The sequence below is a fragment of the Rhinoraja longicauda genome, chromosome 11 (genome assembly GCF_053455715.1).
Source record: "Rhinoraja longicauda isolate Sanriku21f chromosome 11, sRhiLon1.1, whole genome shotgun sequence".
NCBI lineage: Eukaryota > Metazoa > Chordata > Chondrichthyes > Rajiformes > Arhynchobatidae > Rhinoraja > Rhinoraja longicauda.
In genome coordinates, this window is record NC_135963.1 from 39632228 (window position 1) to 39654956 (window position 22729).

At 43.4% G+C, this 22729-nt stretch overlaps 1 protein-coding gene across 1 annotated transcript in view; it reads right to left on the reverse strand.

The window, feature by feature from the left end:
• LOC144597818 (uncharacterized) overlaps positions 1-22729 on the reverse strand; it is a 148874-nt gene that overhangs the window by 53141 nt on the left and 73004 nt on the right. Inside the window, exons 5-9 of the mRNA XM_078407439.1 lie at positions 17485-17607; positions 14002-14235; positions 7298-7453; positions 5783-5968; positions 4056-4169 (exon numbers count right to left, since the gene is read on the reverse strand). Of these exons, the coding sequence (XP_078263565.1) occupies positions 4056-4169; positions 5783-5968; positions 7298-7453; positions 14002-14235; positions 17485-17607 (813 nt within the window). The remainder of the gene's footprint in view (positions 1-4055; positions 4170-5782; positions 5969-7297; positions 7454-14001; positions 14236-17484; positions 17608-22729) is intronic.

Below are 22729 nucleotides of genomic sequence, written 5' to 3' on the forward strand. Positions count from 1 at the left end.
CTGTTAGCTTAATTACAATCTTGAATTGTAAGGCAGATTAATTACACAAATCTTTATAATATTAAATTTGCCTGCTGCTTCTTAAGACCTCAATTTTCAGTGGAACACCCAAAGCAAATAGAGAAATGTCTTATGTTTCTGGCTGAAATATGTATGTCACACTCCAATTTCAAAGACACCAATTATATTTGTTCTGTTCTAACCCTCCACTACATCTCACAAATTCATGAATCTCCTATAATTACTATTATTACTTGCTTCCTCTCTATCCCGTTGCAAACTCCAAACAAGTCCTCTGGCGAAGTTGGACTGCAGATGTTTTAATCTTAATTCATTTTAGAAATATTTTAATTTGGATTTGAACCGATCCTAGTATTGAAGTGATCCAAACCCAACTGGCAGCAGATTTGTAATCAGGACCATATGGGCTGGAAGATTTTGTAAATGATACACAAACCATAATTGGAAAGGTTCAAGGCTCGAATTAGACAATAGACAATAGGTGCAGGAGTAGGCCATTCGGCCTTTCGAGCCAGCACCGCCATTCAATGTGATCATGGCTGATCATTCACAATCAGTACCCCGTTCCTGCCTTCTCCCCATATCCCCTGACTCCATCTTTAAGAGCTCTATCTCGCTCTCTCTTGAAAGCATCCAGAGAATTGGCCTTCACTGCCTTCTGAGGCAGAGAATTCCACAGATTTCCAACTCTCTGCCAGGTTTGGCTGCATGGCCATCAAAGGTAGCCTAACATGCATTTTGCATCAATGCCTCACCTTTTGACAGCAAAGGTGAGGCTAATCAGTCATACACTGATATTTGGAGAAGCTCCCACATTTTTCCTAGGGGAGAAAAGAAAAGATAAACAGGAAATATTTTCTTTCAACTTCATTGATGTAGAAAAGATTTGGGAAGACCTTGGAGCTGACTGACCATTTGCCCACTTGACTATTGATTCACGATGCCATTGGCATCACTTGGAATTTTGAGGATCAATTGTTTGCTCAATGGGTGTCAAACACCATTCATTAAAACAGAGCAGGTGCTAAATTGTAAAGAGAATGGCCATATACTTGAGGAATTATTTCTCCAACAATCTTCAGGAAATTGCAAGCCAAATCTGCTGTGGTGAGAATTTGAAAAGGCCCTTTGCTGCTAAAATGAAACCATCCTTACACACTCACTCTCACAAATGAGCACAGCCAAAATAAAATTATACTTGTGGGAGCGGGGTGTATGAAAATACCAAACGGGAAAAATAGTCTTATAAGAGGCTTGCATTAAAATGTAGGAGACTGATGGATGATCTTAGAGGTGTATAAAATCATGAGAGGCTTACACAGGGTGAATGCACAAACAGACCTTTCCCTGCTCTCCCTTCCCCCGTGAGTTGGTGACTCAAGAACAGGATGGCATAGATTTAAGATGAGAGGGGAAAGAATTAATAGAAACCCGAGGCATTCCTCATGTGCATAATGTGGAATGAATTGACAGAGGAAGTGGTTGAGGCAAGTACAATAATAAATAACTGCATTTGAAATACGTTTGGACAGGTACATGGATAGGAAAGTTTCAGAGAGATATGGCTCAAACACAGGGAAATGGGACTAGTGTAGATGGGCATTTAGGTCTCAGCATGGTGTTGGGCCGAAGGGCCAGTTTCCATGCTTTATGACTCAATACATATATTTAGCTAAATATGCAATTGCATGTGGACATACGTATATTCCTGTAAATAGATGCATGTGATTCAAATTGTGAAATATAATCTAAACCACTGTGGCGTAACATATTAGCAAATTACCTTCAAGTACAACTGATAAATCACCCAGACAGAACAATTCTGTCCGTGATATAACATGGTTTCCTTCCCAAAAGAACACAAATCATTCTCGCCTATCATCAGGGGATCTCGATTTAAATGAATGCCTTGACACACACGGCAGTCGCTTGAATGGAGAATGCACAAGCACTGAACCAGATACTGTGCAGTAATGGATACCTTTTATAATTAAGACCTTTGATCACATAAATAATATTGATAAAATCTGCAGAAGGGCAGAAAAAATATCCCATTAACTGCTGCATGGTCTGACAACAGGAGAGACACAGAGACAGAGACAGAGAGAGACAGAGACGTGTCCTTCTGGAGGATTAGTGAGGAGGATGTATACATTCCTATGTTTACTGATATTTGTTTTGAAGTTTATCACCTGAAGACATAAACTCGGTTCCCTCTGCAGAGATGCTGCCTGACCTGCTGAGCATTTCCGGCATGTTCTGCACTATTCTGGTCTATGGTGCCCTGAAACATTTTAATTCTAATTCCAAAACCAGGACAACCAAACAGATGCTGCCAAAAAACATTTAAAAAAAGAATCTTGTTGCAGGAAGAGACCATCTTTTTTACATTTCTATTCAAAGGCCGCGCCTAATTTCCTCCAGCAATCCGAAATCAGCACCAACCTGTCCTTTTCTACGATCGAGACTCCGCTCCTCCCCTCACCCAACTCCCATGGCCACCCCAGGCCCCAGCCATATCTAAATCTCTCCGATTCTTTCCCACTCCTGATCCCTCCCACATTCCGATACACCACAGCTGCGATACAGTCATGGGCACTGATCGTTTCTGGGTAGTGATCGTTTACAAGGGAGCAGCTTAGAGCTCACAGAACCTGGCCTTGTCTCACAACGAGCCCGGGAATGAGTACATTATTTTTTTTCCTGCTGAGTGGTGAGGATAGCAAAGGGGAGAAAAGTCCAACCAATGCTGTTGTCCTTCAGCGGGAAACAGTACTCTGATTGTGTTCTTCTGAAGTGGCCTCTGCAGCTTTCCTCACTCTCCACAATGAGGCTGCTATGCCATTGGTATGCAGAACAGACAGAGCTCCTCTGCTCTGCTGCCTGCCTGCCTTCTCCAGCAACACTGATGGATTAACTGAGCAGAATGGGCCCTGTCAGAAGCAGTCAGCCACCACGAGGGCTACGGATTGCTTTCATTAAAAATATGCGCCGGTGTCAGACAACATTGCCTGTTATGAAAGGGCTCCGGCCTATTGTCAGAGGACTGTCCAAATCCCCTGTCTGAATAATTTATTATTAGTTACTGTCAGAGAAATGACATGGTTCCAAGGAGCAAAGCTCACATTAAAGAACAGCACCATCCCGGTGGGCATGAATGAGGCAGGTGACGTGCACTTCTTGCTGCAAAATCTCTAACTATGTTTTGTCTTAAATTCCAGCGCAAGGTTACGATTGTTTCAATGAAAACACAGGGGAGCCACTGAGCAGCAAATCTCTCTGCCACCTTCATGTCCATTCTAGATGATTACGTCTCCACGAACAGGCAAAGATTTATAATTTCTAGCTGGGGAAACCACACCAGCCATCCTACCTCCCCCCCTTTTCGGAATGCATTCTCTGCTTGTGTTTCCAATTCCTCTGTACTTTTCCAAAATTGTAAGATGGCAAATACTGGCACGTGTATGAATGGGCAGGCCTGGCAATTTACTTGTAAACTGGCCATATGCAAGAGGAACAATCATCCAATTCCCATATGGAACCCAAAAGACTGGGTTTAGTTTAGCTTGTTTACTTCAGAGATACAGTGTGGACACAGGCCCTTCAGCCCCACTGAGTCCAGGCCAACCAATGATCATCCGTACGCTAGTTCTATACCACACATTAGGGACAATTTACAGAAGCCAATTATTCTGTAAACCCACACGTGTTTCGAATTTGGGAGGAATTTGGAATTTGGGAGAAAACCCGTGCGGTCACAGGGAGAATGTGCAAACTCTGCACAGACATCACCCGTAGTCAGGATTGAACCCGGGTCTCTGGTGCTGTAAGGCAGCAACTCCACCACTGCGCCACCGTGCCGCCAGTAACTCCAAACAAAATAAATCATTCAGTAATGGAGGGGAATGGGGTTCAGGCTCTCATTCAGAACAGCCGAGTTACAGACAAGTATATGCTCAGCAACAAGCATCTAAAATGCTTCCCTTGCCCTGCTGTAAGATATTAGTTCTCTGCACATGAAGGATTCTACTCACCTGGAGGGCACTTGCAAGCAAATCTGTTCACCTCGTCCTTGCATACACCATTGTTGAGGCATGGCTGGCTTTCACACTCATCAATATTTGTTTCGCAGTATACTCCCACAAAGCCTGGTATCAACATAACAAGGCATGGTGAGAACTATGCTAGAACTATGCAAGCATACATATCAACAGACAGTGCAGTGTCCAACATTTAGGAATTAATTAAAATCAAAAACGTGGCCTGATGAAGAGTGCTGGACTAGAAACATTAACTGTTTGTCTCTGTGCAAGTGCTGCCTAACCTGCTGAGTATTTCCAGAATTGTAGTTATAATTCTCATCTTAATTGCTCCAGAGGAGAAGTAAGCTATGCTATTTTCATTCATCCTTTACATCATTCTTCACCAAACGATGTTAGTATGGTTTGTTGGTAGCATGTCAGCCTTGGTCATAAGGTTGTTGGTTCAATCCAATTCCAGAAACTGGAGCACAATATCTGGGTCTGCTATCCATAGCAGCATTGGGGGAGCTGAAGTTATTTTAATAATAAGTAGAACGGATCATTCAGTTTGTTAAACAAGATCACAGAGTTCCTTTCCAATGTGGAGCAGACAATTGGCTATTTGGCAGCGATAGGAACAAACCCATGTCCTGCCACTGTGTGGCGCCATTGGTTAGAAGCAGATAACAGTGGGAATTTTTTTAATTATTTCCATAAATGGCCCACTGTTCAGAAAGCCTTCATGTTCACTGGTGATACAAACATTTCTTGGACATAAGAATATTACCCCAAGAAGCCTCAGATGGATTGGGACATCATGCCAAAACCTGATATTTCTGTACACACAGACCAAGACCAAGAGGTCAAACGGCTCCAATGTGCAGAATCCCTGCACCATTAAAAGCCCAAATTGTACTTCAATCTGTGATGGGAACAAAATGCAGGCAGACTTGGCCTCTCTATGGTAATCTGCATACAGGACTGACAACATTGCAATCTGATACAGCTGCAAGTTTCCACTGAATGATGGCAATTTATGACTGATAGCTATTTATTTAAGATACCAATTAATTTCACATGCAGCACAGATTTAAACATATTGCAGTCGAGTCCGTCCATTTTTATATTCAAAGTTTACCTAATGAAATGCTAACCATTAGCCTCGTTACTATTAAAATAGTTTTAAACTTTTTAAACAAAGCAGAACTGTAATTACACCGACCCATAAACTGGCTTTCTATTTGATCTGTTTTGTTTATTTACATTGGGAGTTGTCTTTACATCAGGGTGTATTCATTGAGGTGTGGTTGGAGTTGTTCAATTATCAGGAGAGCACAATGGGCAGCAGATGGAACCCTTGCTTCATAGCAGGTTCAATCCTGATCTCCAGTGCGGACCGCGCGAGATTCCCCTTCGGGTGCTCCGGTTTACTCCCACATCCCGTAGGATGTGTGCGTTGGCAAGGTATTTGGTAATTCAATTTCTGGTGTGAAGGTGAGTGTTACAATCTTGGGAGAGTTGATGGGAATGCAAGGAGAAGAAAATTGGATCATTATCGCAACACTTAAGAAAAATCTAGACAGGCACATGGATAGGATAGGGATATAGACCAAACGCAGGCAGGTTGGACTAGTGTAGATGGGATATGTTGGTCGGTGTGGGTAGGTTGGGTCGATGGGCCTGTTTCCACGCTGTGTGACATAGAGCAGGATTGCACATGTCTGCTCTGTAATCCTCACCTGGCATACAAATGCACTTGAATTCACCGATCTGATCCAAACAGGTGGCATCGTTCTGGCAGGGCATAGCAAGGCACTCGTTGATGTCCATTTCACAGCGTGGTCCTGTGTAGCCCACAGCGCATTCGCAGCGGAAGGAACCCTTGGTGTTTACACACTTCCCTCCGTGTTCACAGGGATTTCCCCCTACAAGCAGGAAGACCATAAATAAGATTACTTAACATGTCTTTAGCAGCAGCAACAATGAATGGTGCCAAATGCATCGTCTTCCACACATTACTCCATCCTTTGCCTCACTCCCACCAGATCACACACTTCCTTTTTGAAGGTTAGTGTGCTCGCTTATTTAAACCATCTCAACATCAACACCACCAAAAATGGACCATATTCCCTTGAGTATAACAGAGATTCCACAGATTATCCTTCCAATGCAGGAAATCTTGTTTGGAACAAGAGTACCATTGCACGTTGAGGCAAGGAGATCACAAAACAAAATGGAAGGTCCCACCTGCAGAGGGCTGAACCCTTTCCTTAAAGGACCTGAAGTGACTGGCAACAGATCATTAAGTAAATAGAACTGCTCTCAATCATAGTGGTGCGACTCTTCCATCTCCCCCCTGCCTGCCACCCCTCCAACCTCAGCATAATCTGTTACTGGCCAACTTAGACCTGGAAACTGGACAGTAAAATAAAGCCCTTTCTGTTACTCTTGGCAATGGACGATTGCAATAGGGATTTTATTCTTATTCTCTCTCTCTCTCTTATTCTCTCTCTCTTATTCTCTCTCTCTCTCTCTCTCTTATTCTCTCTCTCTCTCTCTCTTATTCTCTCTCTCTCTCTTATTCTCTCTCTCTCTCTCTCTCTCTCTCTCTCTCTCTCTTTTTTTTGAGGGAGTTTATGTTCAATCATCTTGGGTGCTATCATCTTGGGACACATCTTGCCACATAGAGAGGCCAACATGGAAACATCATTCATAGGTTCCACCGCCATCTCTGGATCATAATCCAAGAGTTCTTTCTTAGTTTCCATGTAGATGTATTTTTGTCATTCAACTTCAGGAGTTCAAGGCAATAGCTCACCACACTATCTCAATGTGAAGAAGGGTCTCGACCCAAAACGTCACCCATTCCTTCTCTCCTAGATGCTGCCTGACCTGCTGAGTTACTCCAGAATTTTGTGATACCTTCGATTTGCACCAGCATCTGCAGTTATTTTCCTACACACTATCTCAATGGGTCAGGCAGCATCTCTGGATAAAAATGATCCTAAGAAGGGTCCTGAACCAAAACATCACCGATCTGTTTTCTCCAGAGATGCTGCCTGACCCACTCAGTAACTCCAGCACTTTGTGTCTATCTTAACTACACTATTTCAAGTTGGGTGAGGGGTAAAGACTAAATGGCAAACTTACATGCAATATCCATACTCCAAGAATGAATTAATACAAAACTACCTTAATTGATCATCTACAGGACATAATTACTTACGTAACAAGGTAAAGATGTAACAGCTTACCTAGGGAACATTCATTGATGTCCTCATCACAGACAGTCCCCCTGTAACCAAGGGGGCAACTACAAAAGAAGCTGCTCTTGAGAGGGTTGGTTTCACATGTGGCTCCTTCATGACAAGGGTTGCTGACACACGCGTCGTCCACCTGACAGAATATACCTAAAAATAAAGAACCATTTATTATCCAACAATGCACACAAAAACACAAGAACACTTACCACTTCCCCAATTTTGGGTAGGGGCCTGGTGGAGAGAGCAATAGAACTTACAGCATTATGAATACTCCCTGTAACCATCCTTTTCTTTCCCCACTCCATAACATATCACTTCAAGCCACTCAAGAGGATTCCAGTTGACGACCTGCTCTAAACACCGTCTGGCACAATTTTACCCTCTCCACCATTAGTGTCAGAAGAGGGAATTAAAAATGTCGCCCATTTCAACTCATACCTTGTGGTCATGATACTGAATGCATTTCAGATAGGAAGGGGAGCAAACCAACTGTGGTCCACCACTCCTACTAACGAGCACGCAACTGCATACAAAGATTCAATATTATCAAGTATTGAGGATTACAAATAGAGTGAGGCACAGGTTTTAGGAGGGCAGAGAAAAAGCAAAATTACTTTTTTTTTTTTAAATTAAGAGTTAACCAACATCATGCACTTCCAATTATGGTTCAATGTGAGAGAATTGAGGGTCCTCATAAGACATCATGCACTTGACTGCCGACAAAAATAATTGCCTCTTTCAAGTATCCCTACACGTAGATAATTTTTTGGAATTCTTCTCTGAGGGGAGAGGTCCTTCAGAAAACCCGTAACCAAAAGAGCAGATAAACTTGCTGGTAAACATGCTGTCAGGAATCTTCAGCACCCTTGAGGCTCTCCATGGGGTGGCTGGGAGGGGGATTGGGGAAGAGAAACAGTTCTCTATTTCATGTTGAAGACCCTCAGTCAGAAGGAAAGGTTCTTAACCTGAAACGCTGACTGCTTCTCTTTCCACAGATGTGGCCTGACCTGCTGGTGTTTCCAGCATTCTTTTTCAGTTTAGACTTTCAGCAGCTGAAATTTCTTAAATATTCTCAAAGTATTTTTCGACGATTTATTGAGAAGATACTACCCGAATATAAGTAGTAACTGTCTTCAGCGTCTTGATCAGATGGTGCTAAGCACACAGCAATGGTCTCTGTGCTATCATGAAAGATTTCAATGCAAAAATTATTTTTTGTTTGATTTATAACCACGATAAAAAAACAAGTGGCTTACATTGGCTGCATGTGCAATTCTAAGAAACAATTCAATTTTCATTCCATGGCATTTTCAGTTCTCTTTAATATCTTTTGTTTAGCTGTTAAAGTGAGTGCAAACACAGCTCTGGCAAAGTGAAGAGAAGCAGCAGGAAGGAATGACAGAGCCCAGCTGCGGGAACTGAATGAGACAGTGGAAAGAACAGAATCACCAGGATACAACAGTTGTTACTCAAAGCCCCTTCATGTGTTCTTCCCAGACAGATACCAGAATGAGGTCAGTGATATCAAACACAAAAAGAGAAGTAACTAATTTGTGTTAAACTTGACAGCAACCATTGTTGAAACATAGGACTGTAAAACAGATCTCATTGGTAAGTCAATAAGTCACCTTGTGGTGGGGGCAAGCATTCAACTCCTTCACCTGGCTGTTTGTATTGACAGAGTTGATCACACTATCATACACCAGAATCTCGGCACCATCATTCGCTGTATGGGAACTCGCACCAGGTTCATTTTATTTAGCCAATCAAACCTGTAATCACCGGTGTTCCCAAACCCCACTTTCACCTTATGATCCCCAGGATTCGTCCGTGGTCCCTCCCAGCATGCTCCTTCCTCGCGACAAATATTATCCCTTATCACAGGAGGACTGACAAGCATGGAGGTTTGCTTCCCCATTACCTTCTCTACCCCTTCACCACCTGTACATTGTCAAACTGAAATCTAGCACTAGATGAGCAGAGATTTCCTCTGCAGATACCAAAGGCCAACGCCAACATCTGGAATTCCCCTGCCACCAAATCAAGATGTATTACTTCTCAAATTGAACCGGAGAGTTCACAAGCTTGTTGTCACAATTGAACAGAGCTTCACACCTGCACCATTAACATACTTTAACTTGACCTCCTACAACTGGCCAACTCCACCTCTGCCTTATTTCATTGTGTAGGAAGGAACAGCTGATGCTGGTTTACACTGAAGATAATTGAACACTGAACACCTATGCTCCGTCTGTCTTGGCCTACATGATCTCCTGGTTGCCGAATGTTTTCACTCCACTTCCCATTCCCATATTGACTATTCTGTCCTGGGCCACATGCTAATTGGAGGAACAGCACCTCATATTCTGCTTGGGCAGCTTACAACCCAGTGGTATGAATATTGATTTCTCTAATATCAAGTAACCCCTGCATTCCCTCTCTTTCCGCCCCTCCCTCACCCTAGTCGTCCTGCAAGTTCCACTGTTCACATTTCTGTATCCCTTCATTATCACCTCTCCCCTAGCCAACAATGGACCACTGTGGGCTCCACCTTTCCTTGATTTCCTAGTTTTCTTCTCGACTCTCAGTCTGGTTTCGATCTGAAATGTCACCTGTTCCTTTTCTCCAGAGATGCTGCCTGGTCCGCTAAGGTACTCCAGCATTTTGTGTCTACTATCTGCCTTATTTCAACTTTTGCTCAAGCACTAACTTGTGCTTTTGTTACATTTGGATTTGGCGGCATTCCTTGCTAGCCCTGCTGAGTCTATTCAAGAGACTTTGGATAATTCAAAATACTGTAACTCATGTACTGGCACTCACCAAGCCCTGTTCACCCATACCCCCACTACCACGGAGCTAAGTTGCCTGACAGCAAACAAGGGATTCACTATTAAAATTCTCCACCCTGCGCTTAAACTCCCTCATGAGCATCTTCTTTCATCTTCAGCGAATCTGCCCTCCTCACAGTCTGTGTTGTGGGTCATTGCTAAACTCAATCATTCCAGCAATGGATTGTCTTGCTGTGTCTAGCACCAAGGTCGGTAGCTCTCTAAATTCCCTTCTTAAACCTTCCTGCCTCTCTAGCTCTCTTTCCTGCTAGGAACACTTTCCCTTCCTCCAAGCTTCTGATCATCTACATTAATATATTGTTTAGTTTAGTTTAGTTTAGAGAAACAAGGCGGAAACAGGCCCATCCGCACAGACCAGCAATCCCCACACATTAACACTACCCTACACTAGGGTCAATTTTTACATTTATACCAAGCCAATTAACCTACAAACCTGTATGTCTTTGGAGTGTGGGAGGAAACCGAAGTCCTCGGAGAAAACCCATGCAGATCATGGGGAGAACGTACAAACTCCGTACAGAGAAGCACCCATAGCCAGGATCGAATCTGGGTCTCTGGCACTGTAAACGCTGTAAGGCAGCAACTCTACCGCTGCCCTTATGAAGTTCAACATCAATAATCTGGCTCATCTAAGTCAAGTGATGCAGTTAGGGGTGTTTTTGTTACATTAAAACGGTGTTGCATGAATACGTTGCCGCTTGGAGAAAAGAACAGAATTAATTTCAAGAACCTAACAAAAATGCATGGTTTCCTTCTCAGCAAAGCAGATCAGCAATGATTTATCTTAGATAGCCACACATGTGCAGAACAATGGACAATACTGGCTTGTGGAGCAACAAAACGTTGCCGCCAAGTGTTCAGCACCAGGGAATGATCAGTCACACTGTCAACTGAACACTAAGATTTACACAGAAGGCCAATTATAAAATATATTCAGAATTGCACCAGATTTTGAAAAAAAATCAGTTGTTAATAAATTCTGCCCCTAATTCAGCATTTCATCAAGCCTTTGAAGATCCTTTTTGCAAATTAACATTATATGCTTAAAGTTAGAGTACAAGAGCCTAATAAACAGATAGTTCCTTGAACAATAACTTTCCCTTACCACTGCACATGCATCCCCGTGAAATACACCACTATGTCACTGAATCTGGGTGCACAAAGTGGATATTTTAATTTTTTTAACTGAAATAATGTAGCTTCCCTTTCCACATTTTATCTAAAAAAAATAATTTAAAACAGGCTTCGGAAGATTTCCAAATCACTGCACTGAGTTATGAGTACATTATCAAAAATGTTATCCACTAAGAACCTGCATAGGTTTTCTCCGGTGCTCCGGTATCATCCCTCCCTCCAAAGAAGTACAGGTTTGTAAGCCCATTGGCCCTAGCGATAGAGTTAGTGTGTGGAGATCGCTCGGCAGTGCAAACTAGTTGGGCCAAAGGGCCTGTCCCCATGCTGTATCTCTAAACTAAAACTAAACAAGAGCTACAAGGTTGTTCCGTATCTTTTGCAACTATTAGGATAATTGCTGAGCACCATGGAGGCAACACATCGGCCATCTCATGGCTTTCTCATGGGCCATCTACATTTGGAACACTCTTATCTTGTCTGCAGTTAGAAGCAACACAATTATTGTTCAATCTATGTTTTTCCAAATAGCAAGCAAGGAAAGTGCATTGTAATTACATTGTTAACTATTGCTCACAAACAACCACTGATTCAGCTGTTTTTGACTATCTAAGTGCTGATTCCAGTTCAACATTTCAGCACCGTGTATATTGTGTGGAATGAAGGGATGGAGGCATACAAGAATGTTATTTTGGGTAATGAGCACAGGGGCCAGGAAATGCGATGGAGTCGTCAGGGTTGAGCAGAGTGAAGGGGTAACTGGTGGGGCTTGTGCCTGCGAGGCCCTACAGCAGCCAGGGACTTGACCCGGGGGCCCTGTGAGCTGCAGTTGTGTTCCAACTGCAACCCTGGATCGCCCGCTGTGAAACCAAGAACTCCCCTGGAGAGGAAAGGCCAGTCTGGTAAGTCTTACCTTCTGTGCCCTCGAGGCCGGCTACGGGAGGCACCCCCAGGAAACAAGAGCTGAAGAGGGCCGCGCAAGGAGGGACATTGGTTTGCGGGAAGACGGAAATGGAGACAACAATGGGCTCTTGACGGAAATGGAGACCGCAATGGGCTCATGTAGTGAGCTGCTGTTCGGACTATGTAATGGCGCCAAAATAGTGCCTCTGGCATATGGACTCTGTGCTGTTAGTACATTCTGTACTAACCGGAGGGTTGACAGGGATAGTCTTGCAGCGCTGTGTGCAAAAAATGCATTTCACTCTACCCGGTACACGTGACAATAAAGAAATCATTGTGCTAGGAGGGTGCAAGAGCTGGGGGGGGGGGGGGGGGGGAGGGAGAAGGAGCAAGGTCAGGTCAAGCACAGTGAGGAAGGAAAGGAATGGGGGGGAGAGGCGGTTGGAGGGAGGTGGTTGGGGAAGCACCCAAACAGGTCTGTGAGCAACCCCAGCTTTCACAAAGATACAGGAGCTCTCATAACATGGAAATCACTGTTGCAATTGTTTGGAGAAGTATCAAGCAAAGATATTGTAGTTGCTCTTGCTCAGAGGTGACCCTAGGTGAAATTAAACATCTTAAATAACTGAACATATAGATTCATTTGGCTGATTTATTTCACTTCAGTGCAAACAGCCTTGCAAAGCCATGGATCTGCACTTTATTTCCATTTTTAGACATAAGATTTGAAACCACCCAGAATAATGAAATGAAAGTACTTTTTGAGATAAATTAAAACATATATTTAAGGAACAAACAGGAAATATTCAGTTTAGTAATATTAGTTACGTCAAAGCATAAGAATGAAACAAAATAGATTTTCTTTTTAAAAAATAAGGAAACAAGGGACAAAATGCACATTTTTGGGGGGAGAATAATCACAATAATTAGCAAAACGTTTTTGGCAGCAAAAAAAAAAAGGGCATCGTACCCAGTAGTCATTGTCAGTTGTTCAATGGAGAGATCATGAACATCACCTCCTGGCAAGAGAATAAAGTCTTAAACTAGATGTCTTCACAGATGATCAGTATCATTCAAGATAGTGATAACGTGACCAACATCAAAAACATATTCAAGCCCACTCCACGTTGTATGCACATGGCAATTAATCTTATAGAGATTTCACTTTAGCCATCACCACTCAATCACACTTTCTGTGGAAGATTTATTTGATTTTTACAATAATTTTTATCTAACATTCACTTTGTTGCATGGTGCAAGGCTGCACTGGACAGTGAAAGACGCTAAGTTAACGAGGGACAATAGACAAAAGGTGCAGGAGTAGGCCATTCGGCCTTCGAGCCAGCACCGCCATTCAATGTGATCATGGCTGATCATTCACAATCAGTACCCCGTTCCTGCCCTCTCCCCATACCCCATAGGATAGAGGGACTATCCTGCGGAATCTAACCGTAATTTAAAGAGCAACGTGTGCTGTTTAAAGACTTGTGCACTTCTCTCCTCTTTGAAGTCTATAATTAGTGCTCTAATTTTAGGACGCAGTTGACAGACCAAGCCAATACCAAGAACCAAATCTGCCACCGCTGACTCAAGGCAGAACCCACTATCAGAACAGGAAACTAGAAAGGCCTTTGGCTCAATATATTGGGTTCTAAATTCAAGTGGTTTAGGCAAACCAAATCCAAACCTCGAGCCAGAGGTGGTGAAAGTTTCGTCACTGTCTCTCTGCCCCAACATTATTCAAGGCCACCTTAATTGTACCCTAAATTTAGAAACTTTACTTGAGCTGCAGAATCCCGAGAGAATACTTACCAGCTTTGCCGACAGGACATTCACATACAAAGGATGCAACTCGGTCATGGCAGGTGGCTCCATGCATGCAGGTTGCACCGGCACAATCATCTATGTTCTCACTACAGTCGTCTCCACTCCAGCCATTGACACAGACGCAGTGATAGCCTCCGTTGATGTTGAAGCAGGTCCCTCCATTCTGACAGGCATTTGGCTGCAATTGACACTCGTCCACATCTTCTGTACAAAACTGACCTAAGCGGTGGAAGGGATTAATAGTTTAGCAATGTACTCCAAACGGCTTCTGTTCATACAATCCGTACATACTACCACTTTAAATGACTGTGGAGATTAACAAAATGGATTTAAAGAAACGCTCAATAAGCAGGGAAGAGAGAAAGGATGAACGTCTTTACTGCTAGGTCCAAGATAAAAAAGGGGCGAGAGGAGATATACATTGGGGACACAAATACACAAAGATTTGTCAGTTAAAATTCCCAAATTCTATGAAGCAGTGCAGCCTAGTGGTTTGCACCGCTGCCTCACTGTGTGGAGTTTGTACGTTCTGTTGTCTGATGTTCTCCGCTGTCTGTGTGGAGTTTGTATGTTCTCCCTGGGAGGTTCAGTTTCCTCCCACACTCCAAAGATGTACAGGTGTGTAGGATAATTGGCTTGGTAAAATTGTAAATTTCCCTAGTGTGTGTAGGATGGTGTTGGCGGGCGGGGTTTGCTGGTCAGCGTGGGCTCGGCGGGCCAAAGGGCCCGTTTCCGCGCAGTATCTCCAAACTAAACTAAACTTACAACTCAAGGACTCGGGTGCCATCCTGATCTTTGGTGCTGTCTGTGTGGAGTTTGCATGTTCTCCCTGTGACTCCATGGGGTTTTTCCCATATGCCAAAGACATGCTGGCTGGTCGGTCGATTGGTTATTGTAAATTACTCCTTGTGTGGTTAGGTGAGAGGTGAGAGGAAAGATGCGATTACTATAGATGGAGGATTGATGGTCTGGGAGGATACGTGGGCTACAAGGCCTATTTCTGTGCTGCACGAGTCCAATGTTATACATAATTCTTTGCAATGCGACGTGTGGTAGCAGCTGTGAAGCAAGGGGGAAAGTCAGTGTTGCTGCAGTAGGAAGTTTGTCAGGTGGCAACAAGTGAATAGCAAGTGAAAGCCACAGCCTTGTCACAACACGCCTGTAATAATGTTTGTGAATGACAATGCATGAAGTCAGTCTTAATATACATTAATTTTAAATTAATGCTGACAACAGCAGCAGCACGAAGATGCAAATTGTAGCCACTCCCCACCTCCTCCACCCACCTGCAAACAAATTAGTACCTTCTGAATCCCTGGAGCCAAATCACTGGAACTAGACCAAATCGATTCCTCAACCTCAAGTTTTGCTCACTTACCCCGAACGCAGTCCAGCTGAAGAGCTATAGTCACTGCCAAATGGACGAAAACCAAAAACTCCTTTGTTCGCAGAGCATTCCCCCATTCTGCTTTCAATTAACTCCAATATCCTGCTAGCCTAGTTAATTTAAAACATTTCTCACACTGAACTCCCCCTTCCCCCTCCAATCCAAGTCCACCACCCCTCAGATCCATGCAGCATTCCATCCTGACGACTGTCACCAACTTCCTTCTGCACACACAGAGGGCGACTGAGGGGTGGGGGAAAGATAGGGGAGGAAGAGTTGAAGAAGCAAATGATAGCAAAAATGTTCATCTTGTTGGTTTGAATCACAGAACAGGAAATACCGACTGAGAGCCAGACATTTGTGGCCCAAAAGGGACTCGGCCTTCAATGCTCCTTGCCTTTGATTTACTTAGGTGTAGTGCCCTACCTGTCTAAAGTTAATCATCACTGATATCGAACGGAGCTGGGAACTAACCCAGTCTGAGGAAGGGTTCCGACCCAAACGTCACCCGTTCTTTTTCTCTAGAGATGCTGCCGTCCAGCTGAGTTAGTCCAGCATTTTCTGTCTGTCTTCGGTATAAACTAGCATCTGCAATTTCTTCCTACACAACTAACCCACCATCCTGCCTGGAGGTTTTGCATTTCACTCCTCACTTTCCTTTCTTACCAAATCCACTATCTGAACTCCTTTGTCTTCTCCACTCATCATACCTTGATTTGGCGATCATCTTCACCCTTCTCTCCCTCACCTTACTCATCTGCCAATTAAGCTCTTCTCATCTAGACCCACTCTTCACTTGCTAGCCCTTGCCCACCTCTTACCACTTTCTCGCACCCATCTCCCCTCTACTCCAGTTTTGAAGAAGGGTCCTGACCCAAACCATCGCCTGTCCATTCCCACCGCAGAGGCGGACTGACCCACAGAGTACCTCCAGCACTTTGTTTTTGTTTCACTGGGAGAATTAATATCTGATCACAAATGGCCAATAAAAAGATTTCTAAACTTGAGGTCAAAAGTATCATGAGTGACCTTATAGAGGAAAGCACTTCCAGGAATAAACTGTAATTTGGAATTAAAAACTGAAACTAGATTTAATATAAATGAATTTAGTATCAATGGGAAGGGTCGTGGGGTTGATTATCTGAGGCAGGGGAATGTTATCATGGATTTAAGCAATAGTTAAAAAGGAAGGTTGAGACGCAAATATGTTGTCCCCCAAACAATGAAAGTCACTGCTGGGAAGATCGATTGAGACAGAAAACAGACGTCTCATTTAAAATTACCTGGATGAGCATGTGAACAGCCATGAACTTGAGACAATGAACATGAACTGGGAAATGGGAGTAGCTTTAAAATGCTCTACTTCTGGCCAGAACGCTCCCTTTGTGTGCCATGAAATTTCTGTGTGTCTTTGAGGCAACTTTTCTAGCAAAGAACATTTACATCGTCCAAACCTCTCTCACTCCTGAGATTTGCACTGTTTTTCAAGCGCCAGGGACTACAAGAAAGCCATCGACTCCACATCAGTCCTCCTGTGCCTCTGGTTGCTTATTTCCCCCCACAAACAGGAATGCAGAGTTTGCAGAACCAAGCTTTCATCCAAAGTTCCTGTCTGTACATTTCCAACAGACATCACTTGAAAGTGATCAGGAACAGGAATCTCAGCTCATTTTCTAGTTCTTTGTGTCCAGTCCAACATTCCTCTCTCAGCTTACACGATCAGGAATAGATTTAACTGACCGGAGCTCTCAATGATGTAGTGGGACTTTGCTCCTGCCAAACAGCACAGAGATTACACTTTCAAAGTAAATTATTTCCTTAAACCATATCAAGAGTTAATTAAAAGTAGACACAAAATGCTGGAGTAACTCAGCGGGTCAGGCAGCATCTCAGGAGAGAAGGAATGGGTGACGTTTCGGGTCGAGACTCTTCTTCGGAGTTAATTAACTTAGGGTATTTTCAGTTACATTTCAACCACCTGCTGGCAGAAACAAGGCAAGCCCATTAACTATAGTGTGTCCTGATCTGACCTTCCTCCTTTCTTTTAATTCAGGTCAATGCAGCCAAATGTCTCCAAATACCTGTCCACTCAGGTGTGCATCGGCAGTTGTAGGTGTTCACTCCATCCACACAGGTGCCTCCATTGTGACACTGATGGTCAGGGCAGTCATCAATGTTTACCTCACAGTCTTTCCCACTGAATCCTGCCAAGGGTGAGAGAGAATTTGATTTGTTATTGTACAGCAAAGAACACTGACAGTATCAAAACAGAAAGTGAGCACTTGGCTGGCTGTATCAAAATGGTTTGGAAGACAAATGTCACATTGGAGCAAAAAATAAATCATTGGAGGCACTCAGCGGGTTGAGCAGCATCTGCAGAGAGGGAAAGGATCTGCCAACATTTCAGATAAAGACCTTGCAATAGGACCGATAACTGACAAATGGGAGTAACTTTATTATGTCCCATCTCTAGATCCCTTCTTGTGCCACAAATTTCAATTGTTTTTGTTTTGAAGCAACAATCACGTAAACTGATGCAGGGTCTCATCCCGAAAACATTGACAATTCCTTCCTACTTGCTCCCCACCCCGACGAATGCTGCTTGTACCACAAGCAGCAGATTCAAGCACTTGCCGTCTCATGTCTCCAAATGGCACTTTGGCCTGAATTGAATGAGTGGAATTTAAAAAGAGAATGTTTACAATTGTAGAAGGATGTTGGTGAGTCCACAGTAAGCAAAACAATGAACTAGCATTAGATCAAATCCACAGGTGAACTGTTAGGCCAAGTTCTGGATGAGAGATTTGCTTGCCTCAAATGGCTACTTTAGATTTTTAGACTTTAGAGATGGAAGGGGGGCCATCTTATTCGAACATTTAAAATCATACAGTGGATTGACAGGGTGAACACTGAGGCATTTGTGCTAGTGGCAGAGTCTTAAATGAAGAAGCAGTTGCAAAATGAGGACCAATCATTTAAAATCACAGCATATAGAAGAGGGTGGTATATCTCTGGAATTCTCAATCACAGAGAATTGTGGAGTGTGGATCACAAAGTATTTAAGAGGAGGAGCAGGTAAATATTTTTTTGATAATTCAACGAATTGAGGGCTTTGTGGAACTAACATGATTTGAGATCTGGGGCAGATCAGCCATGATTATATTAAATGACAGGGCAAATTGTAGAAACAAGGAACTGCAGATGGTGGTTTAAAAAAAACAGTACACAAAGTTCTGGAGTAACTCAGCAGTTCATCCACGTTCGCCAGAGATGCTGCCTGACCTGCTGTTTGTCCTTAGCAAAGCATGCCTGAGGGGATCGAGTGGCCGCCTGAGGGGATTGATTGGCCTCCTCACACTCCTACCTTGTATCCTGTGTGTTTGTATTTTTAAATTAAAGAGGGTGTCCTTAACTCAAATTCATCAAATTTCCAAAACATTGCTCTTTCAAGCTTTATTTCTTCAATATAAACCATTGCTCTAATCAATAATCCGCATTATTTTAAAAGCAAAGTAGCTCTTGAAGCAGTGCTGAATCTCATCCTCGCTACTGACCTCAAGATGGACCCCAGAATCAAGAGTAGGTTGAGAAGCAATTATTTCAGAATGCACTGCTGTGATATTAATGCAGCAGAAGATAATTTAATCTTCCCTCACAAGCACTGCTTAATGCTGATTAACACAAGGTGATTTCATTGAATTACAAAATGTGGATTTTTAAAAATCTCAATTGATGTGCTATACTTCATTTTAAACCCAGAGATGATTGGCTCTAATTGCAAATGACTTTCACAGAAGTGAACGAGAAGTAATCTGGAAGACAGTTGACTAAGTGGCAGAGGTTTAAGATATGGTTTTCACCTCAGCTATTCAGTTTTCGAGCACTTCAGCGTGTGGTAAAGAAGAAACAGTATCAAACCTCAGAAGTGTGGTGACCTCATTTATATTCAAAAGTTATTTTGTACTGCAATTTTAATGATAAGCCAGAAAACAAGATACTATTTAGTTCGGATAAATACTGTGGCCACAAGAGCTGTTGAAAGATTAGGCACCCTGCACCCATGACTCATTCCTCAACTCTAAAGCCTTTCCACAGTCCAGGAGACGCAAGTCACGAGTGTGCTCACTACTTTCCTGAACAAAAGCAGCTCTAACAATACTCTTGAAACCTGAAACCGTCCAGGATAAAATAACTTCTTGATTGGCGACTCATTCACTGTGTTAACATATCATATCATATCATATCATATATATATACAGCCGGAAACAGGCCTTTTCGGCCCTCCATGTCCGTGCCGCCCAGTGATCCCCGCACATTAACACTATCCTACACCCACTAGGGACAATTTTTACATTTACCCAGCCAATTAACCTACATACCTGTACGTCTTTGGAGTGTGGGAGGAAACCGAAGATCTCGGAGAAAACCCACGCAGGTCACGGGGAAAACGTACAAACTCCTTACAGTGCAGCACCCGTAGTCAGGATCGAACCTGAGTCTCAGGCGCTGCATTCGCTGTAAAGCAGCAACTCTACCGCTGCGCTACCGTGCCGCCCATGAACGACACCTCCGGCACGACAGGACAGCAGTGTACACCACCTACAAGCTGTACTTACTCATTTGTTTGGAACGTGCACAACACTAAAGCCAACATTGATTATCCTAAAATGCCCAAAGAGGTGGGGCTGAGAAATCTTCTTGTAGGTTGTTCCATAACGCCTTTGGATGGAGAGTTTCAGAATTTAAATTGGGGTATTGCATGCAATTTGGAGTGTGACGTTCTGGCCCTCCATTACAGGAAGGACGTGGAGGCTTTGGAAAGGGTGCAGAGGAGATTAACCAGAATGATGCTTGGATTAAGGGTTATCAGCTAAGGCGAGTCATAGATTCATTAGTTATAGTGTGGAAACAGGTCCTTCGGCGCAACTTGCCCATTCCGACCAACAGATGTAATAGTCCCACCTATCTGCATTTGACCCATATCCCTTTAAACCTGTCCTATCCATGTACCTGTCCAAATGTTTCTTAAACATTGCAATACTACCTGCCTCAACTACTTCTTCCGGCAGTTCGTTCCATACACGCACCACCCTCTGTGTGAAAAAAATAACCTCTCAGGTTCCTATTAAATCTTTCCCCCATCAGTTTAAACCAATGTCCCCTTGTTCTTGATTCACCTACTCTAGGCAAGAGACTCTGTGCATCTATCTGATCTATTCCTCTCGTGATTTTGTACACCTCTATAAGAGGTTGGACAGAGTAGGGTTATTTTCCCTGGAATGCCGGGGATTGCGATAAAAGTATATAAAATTCTAAGAAGCAGATAGGGTAGACAGTCACAATTTTTTTCACAGGATGGAAATGTCTATTGCTAGAGGGCAGAGCTTTAAGGTAAGAGGGGTAAAGTTTAAATGAGATATGCACGACAAGGGATTTTTCTACACAGAGGGTGCTGAGTGCCTGAAACGCACTGCCAGGGATGGTGATGGAGATAGATAGCATAGTAGAATTTAAGAGACTTTTGGATTGGCACATGGATATGGAGGGATGAGAATTATGTGTAAGCAGATTAAATCTAGGCATCATATTCGGCACAGACATTCTGGATTGAAGAGCCTGTTCTTCTGCTGCTCTATATTCTGTAAACAAAAAGCAATGCACTTCTATGTCAGGATGATATGCCATTTAGAAACATATTCTGACCTTGTTCTTCCTGGTCATAGAGTCCCAGGTTTGAAAGGTGCTGTTGAAATAGCCTGCACAATTGCCTTTTATAGCCGGTACACATGGCAGCCACTGGGATTCAGTGAAGGAGGAAGAGCTTGCAAGAAATCACCAGCTACAAAAGGAAACCTCCCCCGCTCCTTGGACAATCGCCAGTTGACCAACAACCTGAACGAGTTCTACTGCAGGTTCGATAGATAGAAACATAACCCCAGTACCCCTTCCCTCCCTCCCTCAACCACTCCTCCCCAAACACCACTTCACACCTACTTACAGCCTGACTACAGTCTGCAAAGACAGGACTCTTCCCCAAGCACTCCTCCCCAATCACCACTTCACACCCACTTACAGCCTGATTCCAGCCTGCAAGGACTGAGCCCTCCTCCACTACCCACCTCCTCCTTGTTGCCCAACATCAGTCTGGCCATTTCTCCATCACTAACAATAGCAATTGAGGAGGTGGAAAAGCTATTCAGGGGACAGAAAAGCCGGAAATCTCCAGGATGTTTCCCCCTCTGCCCACAAGCTCTGTGCCGAACAACTGGCACCAGTCTACACAGACATTTTCAATCCGTCCCTGCAAACCACTGTCCCTGCTTGTTTCACTGCAAACCACTGTCCCTCCTTTTGCTCTGGTATTTTATTTCATCCTTCACATGTTCAAATTATGTTTTATTTTTAATTGTTTACCGTATATCATGTTGTTACTTACGAGCAAAGCACCAAGGCAAATTCCTTGTATGTATACATACTTGGCGAATAAAATTTATTCAATTCAATTCAATTTAGCATGATAAATTGGATGGCAATCCAACAGGCTACTTTATCTGCAATGGAGTTCGAATTAAATGCTTGATCTACAACTGCTGAAATATGCCCAGATTTGTCAACTGCACTGTCCAAACTGACAATTCCCACCTTTGAGTAAGCGCAGGGAACAACCAGCACCACCCGGTCACACTGGCATGATTATTTATTTCCTGCAGTGAAGGCAAAAAGGGCAGCACGGTGGCTCAGCGGTAAAGTTGCTGCCTTACAGCACCAGAGCCCCGGGTTCGATCCTGACTAAGGATGCGGTCTGTACGGAGTTTGCACGTTCGCCTGTGACCGCGTGGGTTTTCTCCAGGTGCTCCAGTTTCCTCCCACACTCCTAGGACATGCAGGTTTGTAGTTAATTGGCTTCTGTAAAATTGTGAATTGTCCCTCGTGTCTAGGATAGTGCTGGTGTATGGAGTGGACGTATGTATGTATGTATGTATGTATGTATGTATGTATGTATGTATGTATGTATGTATGTATGTATGTATGTATGTATGTATGTATGTATGTATGTATGTATGTATGTATGTATGTATGTATGTATGTATGCTGGTTGGCGTGGACTCGGTGACACATAGGGCCTGTTTCTGTCTGTATTTCAAAAACTAAAAAACAAAGGCGGCAGTCGCAGGGAACAACGAGCACCTCCCGGTCGGTCACACTGGCACAATTATTTATTTCAGATTGACTGGCATGATTATTTCTTTCCTACAGTGAAGGCAAAATCCTAGAACTCCAACTTCACATGAGAGTGGGAGCTCCTTCACACCAAGGACTATCTTC